The sequence below is a fragment of the Nanorana parkeri genome, unplaced genomic scaffold (assembly GCF_000935625.1).
Source record: "Nanorana parkeri isolate BGI_ZX_2015 unplaced genomic scaffold, ASM93562v1 scaffold341, whole genome shotgun sequence".
NCBI classification, from domain to species: Eukaryota; Metazoa; Chordata; class Amphibia; order Anura; family Dicroglossidae; genus Nanorana; species Nanorana parkeri.
The window spans coordinates 602,591-625,104 of record NW_017306609.1 but is presented as its reverse complement, the minus strand read 5'-3'; the positions used below and the strand labels follow the sequence as shown (position 1 = coordinate 625,104).

Genomic DNA, 22,514 nt, shown 5'->3' with positions numbered 1-22,514 from the left:
TTAGCTCCACCTTTGTTGCATCCTCTTATTCTCCATAGGCCTGGCTCTCATTGCCATAGCGTCTGCCCCATAGTTTGGTTGCTGTTCCTCGTATTCGGCCTGCTGCCTGGCTCTCATGACCATCTCCATAGCATTTGATGGTCCTGTGTTGTAGCCTGGTTGGTCCATGTCACCTTCAGCTTCTTGCCCTGCCATCTCAATTTGAGCCATTATACTTGAATTACGGGGTGCTTTTCTGTTCATTGGTGGGGAGTCCTCTTCAAGGTCTGCTTGTTGCCTTGCCCTCATAGCTAATGCCAAGGCACTGGAGGAACGATTACTTTGAGGAAACTGTGGTTTGGGTTCTGTGGGGAAGAAAAGTGCAGAATTGTGACATGACATGTTTCAGAACTTATTAAGAACCCCATGCACAAATGAGCTTGATAAAAAAAAAGCTACAACTCAAAAAAAGTGTTTAGAGATGAAAACCAAGTGACTAGATGCTATTCCCTATCCCCCCCAACACACACATAAATGCATTCTTGGATACTTGCTTCACGCTGCTCTCTGGATGACCATTACATTGCATGCAACTGCTCTCTGGTAAGTAAATGATTGGTAAATGTTCACCCAGCAAAATATTAATGAATATTGAGTTCTTACTTCTAGAGTGCTTTAGGGGTCTTCAGCAGTCAGCAAAGTGTCAGAGAGGAGCACTGACACCTGTGTAATAATTAAACATCTATATAGTATATGTACAGTATATTATGGTACAAATGATTTTCACTATGTCTGGGCAATTTTACATACATCAGATAGAGAAAATAAGAGAGGGGGGACTGTGTGAGGCTTCTTCGAACAGTCCATAATCTCTGTGGATCAAGTAAGATCTAGTCCTCTACTTTAACTCTGCAGGTTGTGGAGTAGTATAGTAGTCTGTGGACAGTGGCTAGTAGTAAGGAACAAAGGGCCCTGGTGCAAGATTTTTTTTGGGTCCCCCTCCCCCCCAAAAAAAACCCACAAACACAGCGCTCTCCTTCCGCAGCGCTTGGCCGGCTGTCACTTTATCTTCTTATAGGCCCCGGGCGCCCGCACCGCCTGCACCGGCGGTAGTTCCGCCACTGTCTGTGGAGTAGTAGCCATCCCGGGCTATTTCAATTGGAAAAAGCCAAAAGCAAGCTGGCTGTTGAAACCCTCCCACTGAGGAGAGGAGTGGACCTGAGAGAGAAAGTTCTTTCTATTAGCTGCAATAGCCAGCCTGCTATTGGTTATTTCAAATTGCAATAGCCAATCTTTGGCTATTGCACCCACCCACTGAGCAGAGGAATGGATCTGAAAGATAACTTTCTCAGGTCTGCTCAGTGTCCAGGTGCAATAGAAGGTGGTCAAGGCTGCGGCCCAAGCGGCAGTGCGCCCTAGGCGGCTGCCCAGTTTGCCAAACGGCAGTGCCGGCCCTGTGTACTGGTGATGTAAACACTCCAGGGTGCAGCTGTGAGGCCCTGGTTACATCACCAGTGCATCAAGCAACCTGGCAATGAGAAACAAGAACAGAATTGATTTCACAGATTACTTGTACATGTTTTGGGACTGGCATGCAGAAGTGTATGCATCAGGAATTTTTAGTGTCGGGGGAAGGGTCCACTTTAAGAGCAGCATGGATGGAACACACAGCCCTCTATACACCAGGCTATTGAGCAAGAATTCCAGCAAAGCATTTTATGTAACTTACCATCAGCAAGCTGTATGTCTTGGGCTTCATGTACGGGTTGAATCTAGAAAATATCACAATGTTAAAATTACAGGCAGTTATTGTCAACTGTTTTAAACTCCCTGTACTCACAAGTGACTCACTAGTGAAACCAGAATCGGGATAACAGGCCAAGCGCTTGTACCCTAAAAATATGGCAGCTCCTCTGTTTTTGTCCTCAAAGGTTTTCTTTAATGAATCCCAAGGATATACTGTATAATTGCCGACTAAACGTTTTGGCTTATCCCAGGAATCTTGAGGCCATTGCAACTAAATGCAATGCCCAATTCTAGTATTTTTAAATCCCTTTGCTCCCCACTCCCCCCTCCTCCAGAGGGCATTGCTGTAGTAATTACATTGTTGGATAGTAGTTGTGTACTGCTATTTCATGTAATCAGACAAGTGGATTATAATGGGGAATATTACACTGTAAATTGCGGGATTACGTTAAAATGTGTGACACGTTCTAACATAGTCACAACCTTTGATAGAACACCGCCATCAGGGGGGTATGGCCCGTACCCATGTGTGGGCTCTGTGGGGCCTCTTACATGGGTATCAACTGTACCGGGGCGGCATGGCAGAGGTGACAGGGGAGGGGGTGGAGGAGGCTGGGCCCAAGCAGCATTAGTTAAGAAGAGTTGGAAGGAGGTACAGGGAAAGGGATCCCAACGACCAGACCAGAAATTCTCCCTTCCCCCGTCTTGGGAGGGGGGCCCAAGATAAAATCTTGCACCAGGGCCCTTTGGTTATTAGGTCCGCCACTGGTGCTAACACATAACATAAGGGCACTGAAAACCTTCACCACTGGAGAAGGGGGCCATCCATGCTAATCATGTGACCTGACAAATGGAAAAAAAGGCATGTAAAATGCAAAAATTGCGTCAAGTGTGGGGAGAGGGGGGGCTGGAGCTAGGGTTTAAGTAATAGTAAGTTTTAAGGAAAAGCAAAACTGACAATGTTTGGCAGGCACACTAAATACTGCCGGGGCTCCTCATCTGCTCTTCCTGTGTCCCTACAAATCCTATGCAAATACAGAAACAACTTTTTGAAGAGTCTTGTTTGCATAAGACTAAGTATGGTTACCCACTGTGGCAAATTTCAGGCTTGAGGTAACTTACACTGCTTTGTAAAAGGCTGGTGGCGTATGCACAAATTCCTTCTTTTTTGTTGTTGGTGTAAAACAGGGACATGAGCAATGCTGTTAGGATAGAAGCAGCAGCTTAAAGGTGCCCATACACTGTTCGAGTATCTGCTGGATTTTGAGGAAGCGGCCAGAATTCGCACAGTGTGTGCTGCTGTCGGCACCCTTTCAATCGACATCCCTCGATCAGCTGGTCGAAGGAGCTGATCGGAAAATCTTCGATCAATCAGAGCCGGCATCCAATGAGCTGCCCGCACTGGTCGAGTATTCCGACAGGTGCCAGCAGCCGTTGCATGTAAACAGCAGGGATTCCTCTATCGACATGCTGTTAGTGTTTATGGAGGAATCGGGTCTATTTTTTCTGTTCAGCCCGCGAGTTGAATGAGAAAAAAATAGATCAGTGTATGGCCAGCCTTAGGCTTGCTGCCGTACAATGTCAGTGCCAGTTTGCGTCATACTTCCTCCTACTCCAGTAATTGATAGCCCACACCTCCATAGGAAAAGAGACAGGGGGGAAGAGGCTGCAGAAGCCAGAGCCACTGATCACTGTTGCAATGCTACAAAGGCTCGAACACAAAAATCAATAAATGCTAATTTTTTCCTTCATTAATATGTGTGTGCATTTATTTATTGATTTATTTATTTTTTGCTTTGTCTTTATTGAACGTAGTACATTTCCTAAGTTCTGCTCAGCCAGCATCTTACAGAACACAATACAAATACAACAGAAAATGCATGTTTAGTACTTTCAGTAATTTCAGTTTTGCTCAGATACTAACCTGTCTCACTGGCATTTTTTGTGGTGCTCCATAATCTGCTACATTTGGCTTCTGAGTTTTTCGAAGTTCATGAATTAAAAAGTACTTATCTTGTCCTTCCTGCAAAGGTAAATTATATAGAGATACCAAGAATGAAATAGAATGTAATTCAACTCATGTAGCAACCATCATTTTTATATACTGCCATTGTTTAGATTCCTTTTGTTCCAAAAATGTGTTTTTTATATCCATTTTGTAATAATGTGATGAAACTAAACCACTCTGTGAGGGCCAAATTGACTCTGTTTTAATTTCAATATATTGGAACAGTTACACACGTTTCATTTGGAGTGCAGTGTTCCATTTTAAGTCCATAATGCAGGTGGTTCCCATGTGATGAACTCCAGCTACAAGCCACTCGCACTCCGTTTGTAGATAACAGTCAATGTCCTTTATTGACTGAACATGACAAAGCGATGTTTGGGGACCAGTCTCTTCTTCAGGCTTGTTTGGCTTGTTTGCCTGAAGAAAGGACTGCCTGGTCCCGAAACGTTGCTTTATGTGACATCATGTTCAGTCAATAAAGGAGATTGACTGTTATCTACAAACGGTGTGCAAGTGACTTTATGGTACTTTGCATTTGATGTGCGGAGGCATGCGTGGTCGCTTCCAGCACCCCCCAGTTTTTCTTACATAGTATAGTATTTGAGGTTGAATAAAGACATTAGTCCATCAAGTCCAACCTATTAGGATCTCATTCTAGGAGTACCCGTTGGCTTGATCCGGTCAGGAGTGCAATAGGATCTACTACATTCTGAACTCCAGCTATAAGGACACATCCTTCCTTCTCGATATCAAGTCTTGCCGGAGTCCAGGATTAGATGAAACGTGTCAACATCACATGACGTGCCACCCCCATTTGCTTTTGAGGCTTGGCTTAATGATGGACTAATACTGCTGGTGCACGGCAGTCCCTTTCCCAGCTTGCCCTATCTCCTGATGTGACCAGGAACCAGCGAAAGAGCCCTGGAACAGTGTAGGGCTCAATAATGGGTAATATACTCAGGAAATTGACATAACTTGAAATGGATATTCGGCACATGAACACAAGGGATGAGGTTTCGGGTGACTAATGATCAGTGTCTGTGGAATATTAATGAGAGTAGGATGATGTCGGGACTTTTTTCTTGCTACATTGCTTTTAATTCTATGCCAACTTGCTACCACTACCCTGCATGGCCTTTGCTTGTTACATCACCAGCTATATGCTGTGCTTTTTTCATCTACACGGCCTAAGATATATGGGCTAAACAAGGGAGTTTTGGATCAACTGATACGGGGGATTCTACATTCACTGTGGAATGTCTATATATTGCATGAAGTGTGTACAGGCTGAAAACTTTATAATGGATTGGATGCATCCCTATGTCATCATGATGCAATTTATATATCCGATTAATTCCATAGGTATGTACATTATTTGACATATCTTGAGGTAGTATTTAGTTAGTCCTTATTATCAGGTAGTGTGGGTTAGAGGTCGATCGATATGGTTTTTCCAGAACACATACTGATTATGGGCCACCTTTCAGGCTGATGACCGATATCAGGTATCGATATTCTGTTTACATCCAGCTGTGGAATGTTGCACTGGCAGCTGAATGCAAAAAGAAGGCAGTGGACCTGATGTTTTTGGTCGATCCCTACTGATGGTAGTAAAGGGGAGCCTCCCCAATTCAAGCAATGTATGGTCTGCTGGGGTCATCAACTATTCTGCCAGGTCAGATTTTCAGGAACAGGAAATGGTCTCAAAAAAGGAGACTGGATGACCAATTTTCTTTTCATGTATTCTAGATGTTCATGATCAAAGCCTCCCCATTTCCTGCTGGGATGAGCAATGAGAATAGTGATTATTCCTTTTTAACAAAAAGCTGGAACCAAAATAAAATTTTCCCTTGCTCTTCATTTTGATAGGTTTCCTTATACTCAACAGCACAAATGCCAGCCACCGCTGTTTCTGGGTATTCTTTCAAAAAAAGAAACAAATCCTCCCCAATGAGTACTAGCCTCCACCCACAATGCCTTTCCTTCTCGTACCACTGCTGCCTTACTGCGCTGTTCTGCAACGATCATGTACAAAAGTCACCTTTACCTGAAGGTTATTTCTTGGACACTACTAGACACAGCACTGTCCACCATGTGACAGTACCAGCAACTGGCTGCTGAGGAACCAAGCACATCATTGTGGAAGACAGAGAACTGTTGTCCATGCAAAGCTGAACCTTCTATGGATGTGTTAATGGCTCACTGTACTTTGTACAGTGCTAAGGCGTGTGTTATCACTTTATAGGTTAATAAAAATAAACAAAGCTGTCAGCACATACTTACATTGGCTATTTGTTTATAGAGATGTTTCACCATAATCTTTCTGCCTAGTACAATTTGCCAGTTGAGATAGGAGATAATCCTGTAAGTAAAGAGAAATTATTGTGTAACTAAAGTTGGCAAAACACGTAACAAGCATACATCTTTAAACACACAGTTATACTATTAAAAGGTATTTCCATTTATTCTAAGTATAGGGACCTACTGAAAATCTCCCAATGAATCAGCACTGGAATCCTAACTTACCGTAGCCTTCTCAATTTTTATGGCAGAGAGACACCAATGTGGGTGAAAACTGCCAATATGACAAGATCTCAGGTCATGTTAAAAAGAATAAATGGAGACAGTTCCGTCTCTTCGTGCTTTAACGTTTAACGCAATAAAGAGTAATTGTGCTTACACAATAGTTGTAGAAAGTATGAAAATTCATAGTTAATATTCACATTAATGTGAACTGAGAATGCATATAGTTTTTTTTCCTTAAGCCATTTTAGAGCTGCAACAATTATTCGATTAAGTCAATTAAAATCGACGATGGAAAACGTTGTCAACGTTTTCCATCGTCGATTCGTCGGCTAAAATTAAAATTTCCCGCTCGCCGCTCACGCCCGCCTGTTCGCGGCTCCATACACTAGCTACGCTACGCACGCCGGGTACGCCGCACACGCCGCGTACGCCGCGCTGCTGTATTATACAATGCAGAATACCAATGTATAATACAGCGGCACACTGCAGAACACCAGCAGAGGAACACCAAATCCCAGCAATAATACATTAAGCAGATTGTATAATGTATTATTGCTGGGATTTGTTGTTCCTCTATAGCTGGGGGTATTTTCCATTGAGCTGTATAATGTGTTATTGCTGGGATTTGTAGTTCCTCTATAACTGGTCAGTGGTATTCTGCATTGCGCCGTATAATCATTATTCAGCGCAATGGAGAATACCACCAGCTATAGAGGACTACAAATCCCAGCAATAATAAATTATACAGTGCCATGCAGAATAACGCCAGCTACAGAGGACTACAAATCCCAGCAATAATAAATTATACAGTGCCATGCAGAATAACGCCAGCTACAGAGGACTACAAATCCCAGCAATAGTACACTATACTACTTGAAAAAGGGAAGATGTTCTGAACCATCACCCCTCTTGTATGCCAAGTATCATGACCCCTGTTATGAAATGTTAAAGTATTTTTATCAAATACTTGTTTTTAATTTGAAAAGAAGATGGCGCTGACCTCTTTTAATCTATGTGTACATGCTGTAACCTGGATCATTGAGTGTTAGTGCTTCCAGAATCTATTGCACTAACCTAGAGGTCTGGACTACTCAGCATTTTTAATTCATTTGTGTAGTAATTTGGAGATATCTGCATTTGCTCCCTTGCTTTATTGAGTTGCAATCAATCATTTCACCTTCTAGAGAACGTGGTACTGTCCCTCATCTAGCAAGATATATTAACATTCTGTCATAGCGTTATTTTGGGTTTGGGTGGACTTCATTTCTCTGCTGTGCTATTATCACTATTACAAGGTGAACATAAAAGAAAACAATCCTATAAAAAAATAAAATGATTGCAGCAACCATATTTGAGGACAGGTAAGCAGCAATACATCAAATGCTTGTTTTTGGAGTTAAACTTTAAGTGTTAACTATTAAAAAAAGCACAGTGATATGTCTAAACCAGAATTGTATACTTACAGAACAATCATGGTGAGGATGTAGAAGAAGAGAACACTTTCAACTAAGTTGCGATAAATCCATACCACCCATTTGGAGTTTTCAAAGAAGTCTATCTGATGTATCCAAATATCAATGGATTCATAAGGACTTAACAGATTCCGAAAGGGGCCACACGTCTTGGAAGGAACCCGTCTGAAATAAGGAGATTCATCTTTTCATAACAGCAAAAGAAGAAGCATTTGTAACATTAAAAAATGAGTGCTTTCTGTTGTTGATTGCCTTAAATGCTTACAGTAGATGTATAATATAACCCTAAATCAATTCTTAGTATGTTGGTTTAATGCTTCTCTATATACATTTTTCTTAAAACTGTTTTTTGTAAACCTGTTGCAAAGATTCTTTACTGGAAATTCTACCAGAAACAACATTATATTTACAAGGAGACATGAAAATGGCGCTTGAAATTAGCACAAATTACAGCATGCATGCCCAACATCCTTTGCCAGCGGCAAGGCTACACATTTGGCTATCGTCAATAATGTTATGAAAGATCCATCAATTTTCTATGTCCAATATCTATATGAATTATTGAATCATTGTTCTCTGTGTGATTTCAATGCTTTATTCATGAAAACATTGAGTGGTTTGTGGAGGTATCTTGCTATTAGAATATGCGTATCCTTCTTTTAATTTATGGCCTTTTTAGTGTTTTTGTTTTATTAAAAAGAAAACCTTTTATACGAAGCAAGTTGTAGTTAATTGGGTCTGTCCCATCTTCCTATACATTTGTTTTTGATTGAAATTATATTTTACCAAAAAGATGGGTATTATATTCTGTTTCTGTGCCATAAATTTCATTTTAGTGTATTTTATCCTAAAACATACTGGTTTGATAAACATTTGCTCATATTCCGTGCAACATAAAAAAATTGCAGCTAGGATTTTTTTAAATTCTACAAGGCAATCAGAAAATATATAATTGTTTGGGGGTTTGAAGCTGTTTCTAGCCAAAACTTCAGATTATATCATGTGTGTGCAAATAGTAAGAAATTGCTCCAGACAGCAAATGGTTAAACAGAGAGCTCCAGTTTAATCCTTGGAGTGGGGTAAATCTCCTAGCTATACTATTTCAAAAACTTGTATCTTTTTGTTTAATTGACAATATATTCTTCTTTTTGCCTATCTGACAGACATGATAGGCAGCCCAATGGCCAAATAAAGTAGTGCACATGGTAGGCGGATAATGTTGCTGTTATTTCAAGGCAGTGGCTTAGCTCTGACAGGCTAGAACAGGAAGTGCTGTTACATCAGGATCTCCAGGTAAGAATGTTTGCAACAGATTCACAAAGAATAGTTTTACTTAAGAAAGCTAGCATGATACTATACATACTTAAAAACAGATCCTGGGTTTACATACACTTAAATGTAACTAACAATATGGTCTATATATTTATAAAACATTTGTTAAAGTATCCTTAAATTTAAAGTGAAATGTCCTCATTGTGGTTTCTGCAACAGCAAAAGTCTAGGTGCTGCTGTCTTTGAAATGCAATTCTACAGAAGAAATTTTTTTGTCAGGACCGGCCTCTTCTTTTTAATGCTTGTGATAATGTCAGGACCAGTTGTGAACGCATGCTGTCCGAGCAAATAGTGACGAGTTGTTTCACCTATAGCCGCCGTAATAGCATCATTAGTGGACAGAGCTGGGTCATCAGCAGACAAGCTAAAAGCCCAACTGGGGATCCCCCTGTAACAAAGAAATAATAATGCAAACATGCTGGGTATCTGAGCCAGAAGAAAGTGGCCTAAGCTGAAAATATATTTTAAAACTATTGACAAAATTGGAAAATGAGTGATGGTCTCCAGAAAAACGATCGAGTAGATGGACCTTCGGTTCAGGTTCCTGCAGATCAGAAACCCTGGATTGCTGAGAGATGTGCAAGGACAGATCCTGAACTTGATGCATCAGCTTGCATAAATCTTCTGCAAACATACGGACTTGCGCGGCATCCATCATCGACCAATAGTAGTATCGGTCTCTTCTTTTTAAAGGCTTGTGATAATGTCAAGACCAGTTGTGGACGCACGCTATCAGAGCAAATAGTGACGAGTTGTTTCACCTATAGCAGCTGCCGTTCCCATAAGGCAAGCGTGCCTACCGGTACTTGGATGCCCCCAGCACTTAAACTATATGTTCTGATCAGGTGATGTCACAGGCTGGCCAGAGGTGCTGACCCGAGGTACGGACCAAAGTAGAAAGACACTACCAGAGTAATTAGGAACGAGCTGAGGTCAAAGGCTGGCGGCTGCAACGAGTTATCTGGGCACAGGCTCAGGTCAGGGCGGGCAGGTGGCAAAGGGTAATCCGGGCACTAGCTGAGGTCAGTGCTGGCAGAAAGCAAAGCGTAATCCAGGGATAGGCCAAGGTCAGAACCAAAGATAAACAAGATTTGCAGACACAGGATTTACAGAGACAGAGCATGGTTTGTATAGCAAGAACTATCACAAGCTCTGGGGAACAGGCTGATGATGCTTAAATATGGCGCTACCGGCAACGAGGCCAATCCCAGAGCAGGAGGTGTGTGGTTAGATTGCAGCTGACTAGACTAGTGCTGCAGCCAGCAAGACACAGGATGATTAATCCTCGCCAAGTCAGGGCTGCAGCCACCAATACAGGTTGCCTGGCAATTTTTTGCTGTTTTTACAGCTCCTCTTGACATCAAGCAAAACGTGAATACTGTTCCTATTTTTGAGCAATATGGATACTTCAATAGCCTGTACAAACATATGGAGAAAAAGCAGGTAATGATTTTTGTTAACCAAATTTATTTCCCTGCACTTTCTTACAATACAAAGTTAAACATTTGAAGATGACCATTTATTTCCAAGATACTTTTGCACACAGGTTATATGATTTTAGTCTGTAGTTTTTGTATACCTCCATACAGTGACGCCAATGACGCTGAGGACTCCAGCAAAAGATGGGAAAAAGAGGAGAAAAATGAAGACAGTGGTCATCTGGGAGGCTCTCCAGGCTCTTCGAGGAGGAGTACAATTCATGATGAGGCTCACCTATATAGACAGAATGTTGATAACACCATATTACGGTTTTGGGAAGATGATGATGAGTTACTCCTAATACCGTATCTCTCAGTGGCTCCTTTGGCAAGATCACAGCACTTGAGTTTTTCAGGTCAGTCCACCTGCTGAAGCCGTTACAGCGAGGTCTTCTCTACCTTGATTTATTTTAAATGGTACATTCATTTTCAGAGCTAAGAACCAGGCACTAGTAGCTTTTGATGCTTAACACTTAACCTGACCTTGGCACCAAACTATCACCCTAACACTTAGCCTGGCTTCTTAAAGTAGGCCTTTAATGTCTACCCCAGCACCCCTAAAACCTAATCCTAACAGTTACATAAAACCCTAAGCCCTGGCCTTAACCTGAGCTAACACCAAACCTAATTTCTTACCTAAAGTAACACCTTACCTAATCCTCTCTTGGAGGCTTCTACACCAAATCTGGACAGCTTAGAGATAATCTCCCAATACGGAAAGAAGCAATGTTTTTTTTCTTTTAATTATGGAGACTGCACATAATACAAGGTTATTGAAATTCCTAGCAGTATACACATACACACACACACACACACACACACTATATACTGTAGGTTGAACCTAATGGATGTGTGTCTTTATTGAACCTCACCTATTATGCAACTATGTAACTATATGAGCTGCCGTTTACAAATTTACTTATACAAATATTTATATATGTATTCTGTAAGTGTATGTATAAATACATATGTATTTATTTCATGAAAATAATACTATTTCTTATTAAACTATTATTTAAATTATAAAAAACTTATTTAAATGTTTTTTTAAAAGCATGACTTACTATTTAATTGCTGCTGCAACTATTACTTGTTATTGAAATGACACTTACTTTTTTCACATAAAATATGATGAAAAGTTTGATCATCTGGATTAGTGGTAGCAAAGGGGAGAAGAAAATACCAATCCTGCAAAGTAAAAAAAAAAAAATATTCACTAGAGATTGTATTCTGCCCCCTACTGTGCAAGCATCGTATTTATTTATAAAATGTCACCGTTACCAAGATGTCATATTCTGTAATTAAATATACATTATGTAAATTGCCTTTAATGTAGATTTGTGATCACATTTAATAAAATCATACATTATAATTGTATTTGTTAACCTTTTCATTGCCTGAGGAATTTCAAATGCTTTCTTTTGTTAACACTATAGCTTTGCATTTAGCACTGATTTGACATATACATGGATTTTGACAGATATAATCGAAGCAAGGACCAGTGGCAAGTAGAGAGCAACCCAAGGCTAGCAGCTGTGGCAGTGGCAGGAGGATCGCAGGGGGAGAGGTCAGATGAGTTTTGTACCCCGTAGCCAAGATGCAAAGTCAAGAGAGCTATGTATCCTATAGCTGAGATGGGTGGTCAGGTGAGGTTTGTACCACATAGCTGGGATTGGAGGTCAGGTGAACTCTGTACCCCATAGCTGGGAATGGAGGTCAGGTGAGTTCTATACCCCATAGCTGGGATGGGAGTTTAGATGAGCCTTGTACCCCATAGCTAGGATTGAAGCTCATGTCAGTGGCGGGTTCCAGGGGAGGAAGCAACAGGGCGATTTTTACAGGGGGATGCGGCGACCTTTTTTTAATGAAAACCTAGGAGCCTCTCATCAGTGAGGAGCAGACGTGGGCCGTGTGCTACCAGTGTGCCCGGCGACTAGTTGCAGCCCTAGCTTAAACTCAAAATCGTTTTAGGGAGTTCTGTTTTGGAAACTACTATTGGAAATATAAGCCAGGATTCTGTCAGTGCCCTTAGAAGTACTTGCAATGAACTTGTGAGCACCATCGGAGGTACTGGCAGGTATTTTGGAAGTCCTGGCGAACATTCTCAAAAACGTTCTAGAACAGTGACTCTGCAAGTACTGTAGCAGTTTCCTTTTGAGGTTGTCTGATAGTTTGAATTTATTTTCAATTATAGAAGCTACTTCACTATGATACTGTGCTCTGAGTTTTTCCCGCATATTGTTTGTGTGTATTTAGACTTTTTTTAATGTTTTAATGCCCTGTGGATATCATAGATAGAGCAAATTACGTATACAATGACATTTAAAATGGCTTTTAAAACACCTGAATTGTCCCATATACTCTTTCTCTTGTTGTAATATTTAATTTGGTTACAGGAACTGGCATGCTGTTTTGAATGATGCTCAGAAATGTTGGCATTTGGGCTGATATTGGTTTCTAATATTTATTGGTCAATCTCATGACCCTGAGCATAACAGTCCCTGTCTGATACAACAGCCCAATATGACATTCAAGTGAAGATCAGACCAGTAGGAAGCTCCCCTTGGGGGGGGGGGATTGAAAACACTTTGATGTTGAAAGTGTTTGTTTTTCTCCAAAAACTTTTCCAAATTGTTGGGAAATCTCTGTGTTACTTTCTTGATTATCCCTCTTCTAAAAAAAAATAGGAATTATGATACTATGGATGTGCTCCTTCAGTCTACATATGCAGTATGTAGCCTATGGTACATGATTTACCCCAGCGAGTTCAGCTGATAACAACAGGCAGATGTTTCTCCACCCGTCCTTCTGGTTAGACATCAAGCCCATCTATACATTGCTTAAAGCTCGGTATAACCTGCGGGCTGAACAATGAAAATATAACAGATTCTTAAGCTGACCATCCACCTATAGATTATCTGCAGATTTTCTATGGTCAGATGGCAAAAGTGCAACAGATTCCTCCATCTACGCTAAACTGTGTGGCTGGAGGAATCTCCCACTGGGCCAAGCTTCAGTATCTTGCTAGTATCTTCAGTATCTTGCTTTGACAGCCCCACCCCACTGGCTGTCAAAACACCTGAATAGTGCCTGCATCCAATCAGATTGTTCATGTATTTTGACAGCCAGCGGGGCTACTAGCAAGATACTGAAGCTTGGCCCAGTGGGAGATTCCTCCAGCCACACAGTTTAGCGTAGATGGAGGAATCTGTTGCACTTTTTCCATCTGACCATAGAAAATCTGCAGATAATCTAAAGGTGTATGACTAGCTTTACAAGCGTGGATAGAGGAATCCCCTGCTTTTTTGCATTGTATTCTGACAGTGATCGCCGATCGCTGTCAAAATACCCGAACATAGTTTGCAGCTGATTGGCTGCAAGCTCCGTCCGCCCAAGAATTTTCCAACTTGCTCCTTCCATCAGCTGATCGAGGGATACTGGGCGGGAAAGTTCTCATAGGGGCATCCATTTTGTGTATTTCACACCGTGTATAGCCTAATTTAGATAATCAGTATTTTGCAGTGGAACTCAGACAACTCACACACATACATACCATGCCAATGTCTGTGCATAGATTAAATCCAGCACATTTCTTGCTATATCAAACTCTGGCATTCCTAACTTTTTACAGCAATACGTCCCGAAAATCCTACAAAAAAAAGATTAAAAAGTATGAGTTAAATGATCTTAGTTTTTATTACAACCTGTGAAATGTTTAGTTCCACCTAATAGACATTTGCTCCATACTAGAGATGTGAAAATGCCACACTGATCCATCTAGTATGCATGGATGATTGCATTTTGCTTCTGACATGTATCTGTAAAGCAATTTTGAAGCATATGGGATGCAGTATTAGAATTCAATATTGTAGAGTTCTGTTTATGCACTGTATATACTCAGTGGTGTAACAACCGGGGGTGCAGCAGGGGCGCGGGCCCCGGGCGAAAAGTGAAGGGGGGGCGCCGGCCGAAAATGGCACTTTCGGCTAAATGCCCAAAGTGACATTTTCCTGCCGTTTTGTCGGCGCGGCCGTGATTCCTTTCATCCCCGCTGGGACACAGAGCAGTGCCCAGCAGGGATGAAAGGAATCAGAGAGAAAATGACAGCCGGCCGAGCGCTGCGGGACGAGCGCTGTGAGCGGCCGGTGTCTTTCCTCCCACACCGCTCGGCCGCCTATCACAGTGCAGCAGAGCGGTGTGGGGTGGAGACAGCCAGCGCTGTCACAGGAGGCTGGGCTCTCCTCTTGCAGCCTCCTGTGACAGTGTGTGTCAGAGGAGAACGGGTACAAGCACTCAGTGATCAGTGATCGCTGAGTGTTTGTACATAATTGAGGACCTGGTATGTAAACTATATCCTCAATTATGAATGAACGGGAGTGATCTATATCCCCTCCTGTTTATTCATAATTGTAGTTATAGTAAACATACCATGTTATCAATGAACAGGAACACTCATAAAGGATTCCTGTTCATTGATAACAGGGGACACAGAAAAAGAGATTGAGGACTCTGTGTCCTCAATCTCTTTTTCTATTTTTAAAGGGAAATATCAGGGGTCTGTTTAGACCCCCAATATTTCCCCGAAGCCCCTAAAAGTAAAGTAAAAAATAAAAATATTTAATAAAAAATTAATTAATAAATAAAAATTAATTTAAAAAAATGAAAAAGTTTCAAAAAAAATAAAATATTAAAATTTGAAAAATTAAAATAAAAACATGTGTGTGTGGGGGGGAGGTGCAGGGTACAGTTCCAGTGGTTGTTTATATAATGGGGGGGGCGACAAAAAATTTCTGCCCCGGGCGCCCAGAACTCTGGTTACGCCACTGTATATACTACTGTGTTCAACTTCTGTTATTCCTCCATAAATGTTAACAGCAATTCAGGGTGAATGCATGATACATCTCAAACACATCTCAAATGCAAGACAATTGTCCCAGGGATACCTGCAAACATATTGCATTTTACTTGTTTTTTGGTCTGATGCTTATGCATAACGGCCCTTTAATCTGGCCATACACTGCTCAAATTTGGGCTGAGTCTTTCTGCCCCCTTGGGACCCACCTGTTTGACAAAAGTTTATTTTCCAATCGACTTTTGTAGAAAAAAACACTCCAAAAATTCATGGTATCCTGAAAGTGGCCATTCCTCTGTGGGGAAAGTCCTTCATCCACACTGTTGTTTAGCACGGCTGGGGAAGTCAAGTGCTTGTTGTATGAACAGCTTAAGGATACTGCTGCAAACATGGCACTACAGGCTATAGCAACCCAACTGTTTCTTTTTAATACTAAACTCTGATTGGTTGCAATAAGTTACAGTTTCAATGATACTGCAACATTTAGAAATCAGCTCAGTAGTAGGGGTCAGTGTTAAATACTTGACTAAGTATATAAATTTAGTGTTCCAACTTACCATTCAGCTGACTGCTTTATTTTATTTTTCAGTCTATGTCTGAAACATTTCCAGGGGAATCACCAAAGCTTTACATTAATGTATTGAGCATATATCTAGCTTATGCTGGTAGATCTTATGTTGGCTACCAGCTTAGAGTTAGGCAATAATCTACATTGTAAGGATATTACAGCTGTTTACAACTGTGGGCTTGCAAGGCAGGAGGGATTTGTACTGAAGCATGTACTGCTGTATTGCCAGGCAACCCCATGCCTATTACCCAGAATTCATGGATGCGGAGTAAAGTTAACATCTGAGTAAGGCTACGTTCACACCATCTCCAGTGCTGGAACGCACTGGATTGCATACTGTGTTCTGGGGCGGGGCGATCCATTCAAGTCAATGGCACCACAGGCATGCCCCCACGCCCCCCTGCCTGCTGTGCGATCACCCGCACCAGAACGCGTAGCACAGCTATACCCGCATTCCGGTCCAGTGCAGTTGAAAAAATAGTGCTTGTACTATTTTTTTTTCCACCATATAACCTGATTCCTTTATTTCCTTGTCTATTCTGTGGTTCAATATACTTTTATTTCAAATAAACATACTTGTACAAACTTTATATTAAAAATAAAGTACGGTACAAAATACAACTAAGCATCATAACTGTTGTCTCCCAAATAACATTACTATGTATCTCTCCGTATATTAATCTTCAACTTTATCTTACATTCATCCAAGCAATATTCTAGCTTGACAGTGTTTGTTATCTCATCTACCATTTCTTCTCCTATACACTCATCTAACATTTATTCTACTAAAAGCTTGTACAATTTTATACAATTTTCACTTGACTGAAACACGGGCATCGCTGTACCGTGCATTCTGATGCAGGCGATTGCACTGCGCTCTGGACCGGAACGCAAGCATTGCTGTGCCACGCGTTCTGGAGCAGGCGATCACGCGCCCCAAATCGCAGGGAGCTGGACAGTATGCGATCCAGTGTGTTCCAGCAGCTAACCATGCTGGAAGGCATTGGAAGTATTGTGAACCAAAGAAAACTGAGTGTCCTCCAATAGGCCCCTTTCCGTCTGTCAGTTTTTCGGGCAGACTTAATTGGAAGATCAATGTAACTCTATACGTGGACCCTTTACATCTGATTACCTCAGAGTCCTTCTAGGTCTGAAAAAAGGAAAAGGAATTTTGGCTGACCTGAATGGGATAGATCAGAAGTAATCGGATGCAAATAGACGCATGTCCGCTTACATCCGACTGCCCATAGACCTAACATGGGTCCATACAGCTCAGTTTTCTCCTTCATCACAAGGTGGAGGAAAAAACCGAATGGACAGATCCCCTGCTCACCATGTGAAAGGGGCCTTGAGGTTCGTGTAACCTATTTCATTTGTTCATTCTAGGTTTTGGAATGTGCCATTAGTTCCCAAGCTCAATACTTTAAAGAAATAAATATCTCACCTCCTTAAAAATTCTCCAAAAAAAGACCCAAACAATACAAATAGGAAATCGATCACCACCAGCCGATAAATATCTTGTCCAACATACGATTCCCAGCACTGTGAAATAAAACATTATACAGAACATAAGATTCTTCCGTCAGCATTCTGAAATGTTCAGAAACGTGCAGGTTACATGGAAATGTTTCATTAGAATGACAGAATCGCAAAGCAACTCTTATTAATGCTGTTTAGTTTTCTTTTAGATAGGAATTCCCCTTTAAGGTTTTGGCATGTTTTGGCATTGGTGCTGAAGACATAGATAGGTCTGCAGAAGACTCTTGTTCACACCAAATGTAGACCAGATCTGCATGAGTTTCTCTGTAGTGTGTTTTGTCGCGTTCCGGGCCGTTTTCTTGGCCTAAAATGGGCTTTCACTGCGTTCCAGGGCGTTTGCATGTGTTTTTCATGTGCTTGCATGCGTTTTGGTGCATTCTGGAGCAGAAAAAATAGGGCATGCTGCAGTTTTTCCACATGCTCTGGAACTGAACGCTCTGGTGTGAACTAGAGCCCAAAATACCATTGGAATACATTGGATGCAGTTTTGATGCGTTCTGTAACTCCTCTGCATCTGCTCTGCACTTGGTGTGAACTAGCCCATATAGGAGAAGATTCTTGTCACATTTGAGTAAAAGCACTATTGATGCTTATGCAAAGAATGCAGAGTAGAGTTTTAATTTTCAAGTGTTGAAGGTTTGAAGAAAGAGGAATATTAAAAACTCAACATGGTTTTTGTACTTTTTAGGTACAAGGAAAATGCCTAGATGTGAAGGGTTATTTTTGGTAAATGAGCTACAATTTGTTGTTCCTCAGGAAAAAACAGTTGTTCAGGAAAGTCTTTATGTTTCAAAGAAAGAGTAGGGAATTACAAAGTATCTAGAAATGGGGAGAGTGAACTACATGGTTACAGATTTTTGACACATTTCTCACTGCAATACAGGAACACTGTGACCTGTTAACAGTACTGGTTACACAAGCCTTTATATAAAAACAATGGAAAGCATACAGAGACAAAGAAAAACAAACCAATTAAGAAAAGACTGATCAGAATATGTTACTCCCAGAGTGCTATGATACCTGTTATAGAGAATCTCCAGTCAAAAGGTAAATACAAATAAAATACATATGGTTATTTTACATGCCAACAGATGTGTAATTCTGTATAGGCAGTCTTGTGATTTACACACATTTTGGATACTGCATAGCCTGAAGGGGACACATAGTTCCCGTTAAGCAATTCATTGTCCTTTAGTAATCCAGTTAAAAGTTTAGTTTGCTGTGCTCACCATTTGGATGGGTTAATGTTAGTAAACAATATTCATTACACAATATTTAGGAGATGTAAGAATTGTAAGACTGTGTTGCAGAAATGATTATGGTAACTAAAACATATAACAGCAGAAGGAACCTGTGACCAAAAAAATGTCCTTGGCTGTATATTATCCTTGTTATCTTACAGCACTGTCACCAGGGCCGGATTTACTCTCTCTGCTGCCCCAAGGCCAGGTTCCTCGATGCGCCCCCCTGTATGCAGGCTGCATACAAGTGAACACGGCAACATCACTGAGATCACTTGTACAAAACAAGCGCCGGCTTCCCCGTTGTACATTGAGCCCTGCTTGCACAAAGCAGGCCTAAATGTAGAAAACAACTCCTCGCCTGGCGCCCAGAACTGCATGTCCCGGGCGTGGGAGATAGGAATTCCACACCCCTGCTGCCCCTCTACTTCCTGCTGCCCTGAGGCCAGGCCTCGATCGGCCTTGTGGGAAACCTGGCCCTGACTGTCACTGTAACATTCGCCAGAGTGAAGAGAGGGGATCCTGGTGTAAACGTGCTTAATCCAGTGGTGGTAGCATAGTCCAGAGTGAGAGGGAGGTGATCTTGCCGACAGTCTCAGTAGACGCAACTGTCATGCTTGTGGCCAGTGAGGTGACTGGGTTGCAATCATGCAGCAAGCATAGGTGTCCAGCATGAGCAAAACAAACCTGTCAATATTATTTTTTAGGGGAAATGCCCAAAAATAAAAAATGAAATATTGGAAATTCAAAACAAGTTCATAAAAAAGTAAAAAAAAGATAAACGAAAGGCAGCTTATGAAACTGACATATTAATGTCTATCCCAATATGTCCAAAGATAAAATCAAATAAAACACCACAAGAGGAAGGATTACTCCTACATTCTCAGTTAAAAGCAAACAGTTCTATGTCTGCATTCTCCACCCTTGGCATCAAAGTGCTCCTTCTGCAGATCCATTTGTTTTCAGCACATGACATAATTTTTATGTATTTAATAATTACAACAGCACCCTTATAGCACAGCCATCTAACACCCACCCCGAATTTTTTATCAGAAAGCGACAGTGGTGATTAAATACCACCAAAAGAAAGCTCTATCTGTCCCAAAACAATGGTATAAGAATAATTTCAGTACAGCGTTGCGTGACGGAATAAATGTCAGTCAAAGTACCACAGCGCTGAATACTGAAAAATGGCCTGGACAGGAAGGGGGTGTAAACACCTGGTCTTCAAGAGTCTTAAGGTGTAACAAGTACCATATACAACAGGCTATTAAAATGTTCATATACAATCAAATCTAAAAAAAAATGTTTTTGGCTTGATATACATTTTAATGGGTAACTGCAGAAAACAATATTACTAGTACTCACAGGGCCAAAGTCTGCCAAAACAGATATACAGTACCACTTACAAAGAAGTGACTTACCTCAAAGTTACTTTCTGCAACTTTCTGAAGCCAGTAGTAGCATAAAATTCCAATAATTGAGATTTTAAGGAGAATATTTCTATGAAGACATAACCATTTAAATAATAAATCATAATTGTTATTTCAGTTTTTATTTACAAATATGAAATAAGAAAATGCATAACAAATAAAAGAAAAGCCTTACCTTATAATGACCACATAGATCTCATGATGGGGATACTTGAATTTTTCCACAAGGCCAAACAGGGCATAGACTAGAGGCATGATGAGATTGATAAGGGAGACGACCACTGGAACCAACAATGTCGCTGCTTGCTTTGTTAGATCATTCAAATTTGTGTCCTGTTTAAAGAAAACACATACAATATAACATTGCATCTTTCATTTTCTGTCTAAGCATCCCTCATGCTTAGACAGAACTTAAAACCCTCCACTTATACCCCCAGCATCCTGAGCTGCCCCTAAAGCTACTGTTTACAAACATTTTCTTAGAATAAGATCTGGATCTAAAACTACTATACTTCAGTGTGGCATTAATTGGTTAAGTGAAAATGAAATATGCTTTGCGAAGTCCTGGAAAACAGGGAAACCCAGTAATTCTGTTAAAGTGCCAAATTCTCTCATTTTCATACCATGTAAGTTTGTCATGCTATGTATGATGACAACAATTACTGCAAAGTTCACCTGGGGCACTCAGTAGAAGACCTGGGGCACGTGGCCTATGTTCCAGGGCCTAGCATTATACTTGTTTTGGACCAAACTTTTTTCCTGTGCCATTCCACGCATGGCTTTAAAAAGATATCTGGACCACAACATCCAATTTACTTGGTAGAATGTGCCTGGAAAAGGATTTCTGAGCATCTCGCTCTGAATTTTATTGCAGGGAAATCCTGATTTTTTTTTTTTAAACTGGTGATGAAAAATGTTCACCATGCAAATGAGGCACCAGACTTCAGTGCCTATTTCCTGCTTCCTACGGTGCATTGTTAGTGATGTGCAGGTCAGTTACTGTACATTGTGGTTATTGAATAGCCAGCAAAAGTGACACAGTTACTATTATGATGTTTAGTTCTTCTTATACAATCACAGTAGAATCTTCACTGTTCTCAAAAAGATGACACTCATTTTCGTAAGTCTGCGAAGCACATTCTGAACATCTTGTAAATCCAGATTGTGCTATATTTGTCCATTTCAAAAAAGGGTTCAAAAGGCTACAAAAGAGATTACCTGTGTAGATGCTCCCACTTGTACACAGAGGAAGTAAACTCCAGCACAACAACCAACTGCCAGCCCTATTGATACAATCCAAGCAGCCAAGTGAATGGCAAGGCGAGCCAACTTCTGACTAGTAGAAAGTGTTAGTTTCTTCAGCAACTTTTCTGACAGAGTTTCCTGCAAAAACAAATGTAATAGAAATTCTTTAATGGGCCTTGCTTTGTGCACTGGTGCGCGGTAATGTTGAAACAGGAGGGGGCCATCACCAAACTGTTCCCACAATGTCTTGGTATCCTGATGCCTAAAGAGTTCCTTTCACTGGAACTAAGGGGCGAAGCCCAACCCATGAAAAATAATTCCACACCATAATCCCCCCTCCACCAAACTTTACATTTGGCACAATGCAGTCAGGCAAGTACCGTTCTACTGGCAACCGCCAAACCCAGACAGTCCAGTGTCGGCATGCTTTACACCACTGCATCCGACACTTTGCATTGCACTTGGTGATGTAAGGCTTGGATGCAGCTGCTCGGCCATGGAAACCCGTTCCATGAAGCTCTTTACGCCCTGTTGTTGTGCCAATCTGAAGGCCACACGAAGTTTGGAGGTCAGTAGCTATTGACTCTGCAGACAGTTGGCCACTTCTGCGCACTGTGCGCTTCAGCATGCGCTGACCCCACTCTGTCATTTTACGTGGCCTACCACTTCATGGCTGAGTTGCTGTGGTTTCCAGTTGCTTCCACTTTGTTATAATACCACTAACAGTTGACCAAGGAATATTTAGGAGCAAGGAAATTTCACGGAACACCTCCACGGTGGAGGAACTTCACTGGCCTGCATAGAGTCTTGACTTCAACACGATAGAACACCTTTGGGATTAATTAAAGCGGAGACTACGAGCCAAGCTTTCTCGTCCAACATCAGTACCTGACCACACAAATACATTTCTGAAAGAATGGTCAACATTCTCATAGACACACTCTTAAACCTTGTGGACAGCCTTCCCAGAAGAGTTGAAGCTGTTTTAGCTGCAAAGGGTGGGCACTCTCAATATTGAACCCTACGGACTAAGACTGGGATGCCATTAAAGTTCATGTGCGTGTAAAAGCAGGTGTCCCAATACTTTTGAGAATA

At 41.2% G+C, this 22,514-nt stretch overlaps 1 protein-coding gene across 1 annotated transcript in view; it reads right to left on the bottom strand.

Annotated features, from left to right (window-relative positions):
- Nucleotides 1–22,514, bottom strand: part of TMC5 (transmembrane channel like 5) — a 52,455-nt gene continuing 29,941 nt past the window's right edge. Inside the window, exons 10-21 of the mRNA XM_018558464.1 lie at nucleotides 21,393–21,557; nucleotides 20,350–20,507; nucleotides 20,166–20,244; nucleotides 17,406–17,503; nucleotides 14,095–14,190; nucleotides 11,654–11,729; nucleotides 10,643–10,776; nucleotides 7,723–7,896; nucleotides 6,017–6,095; nucleotides 3,650–3,748; nucleotides 1,709–1,751; nucleotides 1–344 (exon numbers count right to left, since the gene is read on the bottom strand). Coding sequence (XP_018413966.1) covers nucleotides 1–344; nucleotides 1,709–1,751; nucleotides 3,650–3,748; nucleotides 6,017–6,095; nucleotides 7,723–7,896; nucleotides 10,643–10,776; nucleotides 11,654–11,729; nucleotides 14,095–14,190; nucleotides 17,406–17,503; nucleotides 20,166–20,244; nucleotides 20,350–20,507; nucleotides 21,393–21,557 — 1,545 coding nt within the window. The remainder of the gene's footprint in view (nucleotides 345–1,708; nucleotides 1,752–3,649; nucleotides 3,749–6,016; nucleotides 6,096–7,722; nucleotides 7,897–10,642; nucleotides 10,777–11,653; nucleotides 11,730–14,094; nucleotides 14,191–17,405; nucleotides 17,504–20,165; nucleotides 20,245–20,349; nucleotides 20,508–21,392; nucleotides 21,558–22,514) is intronic.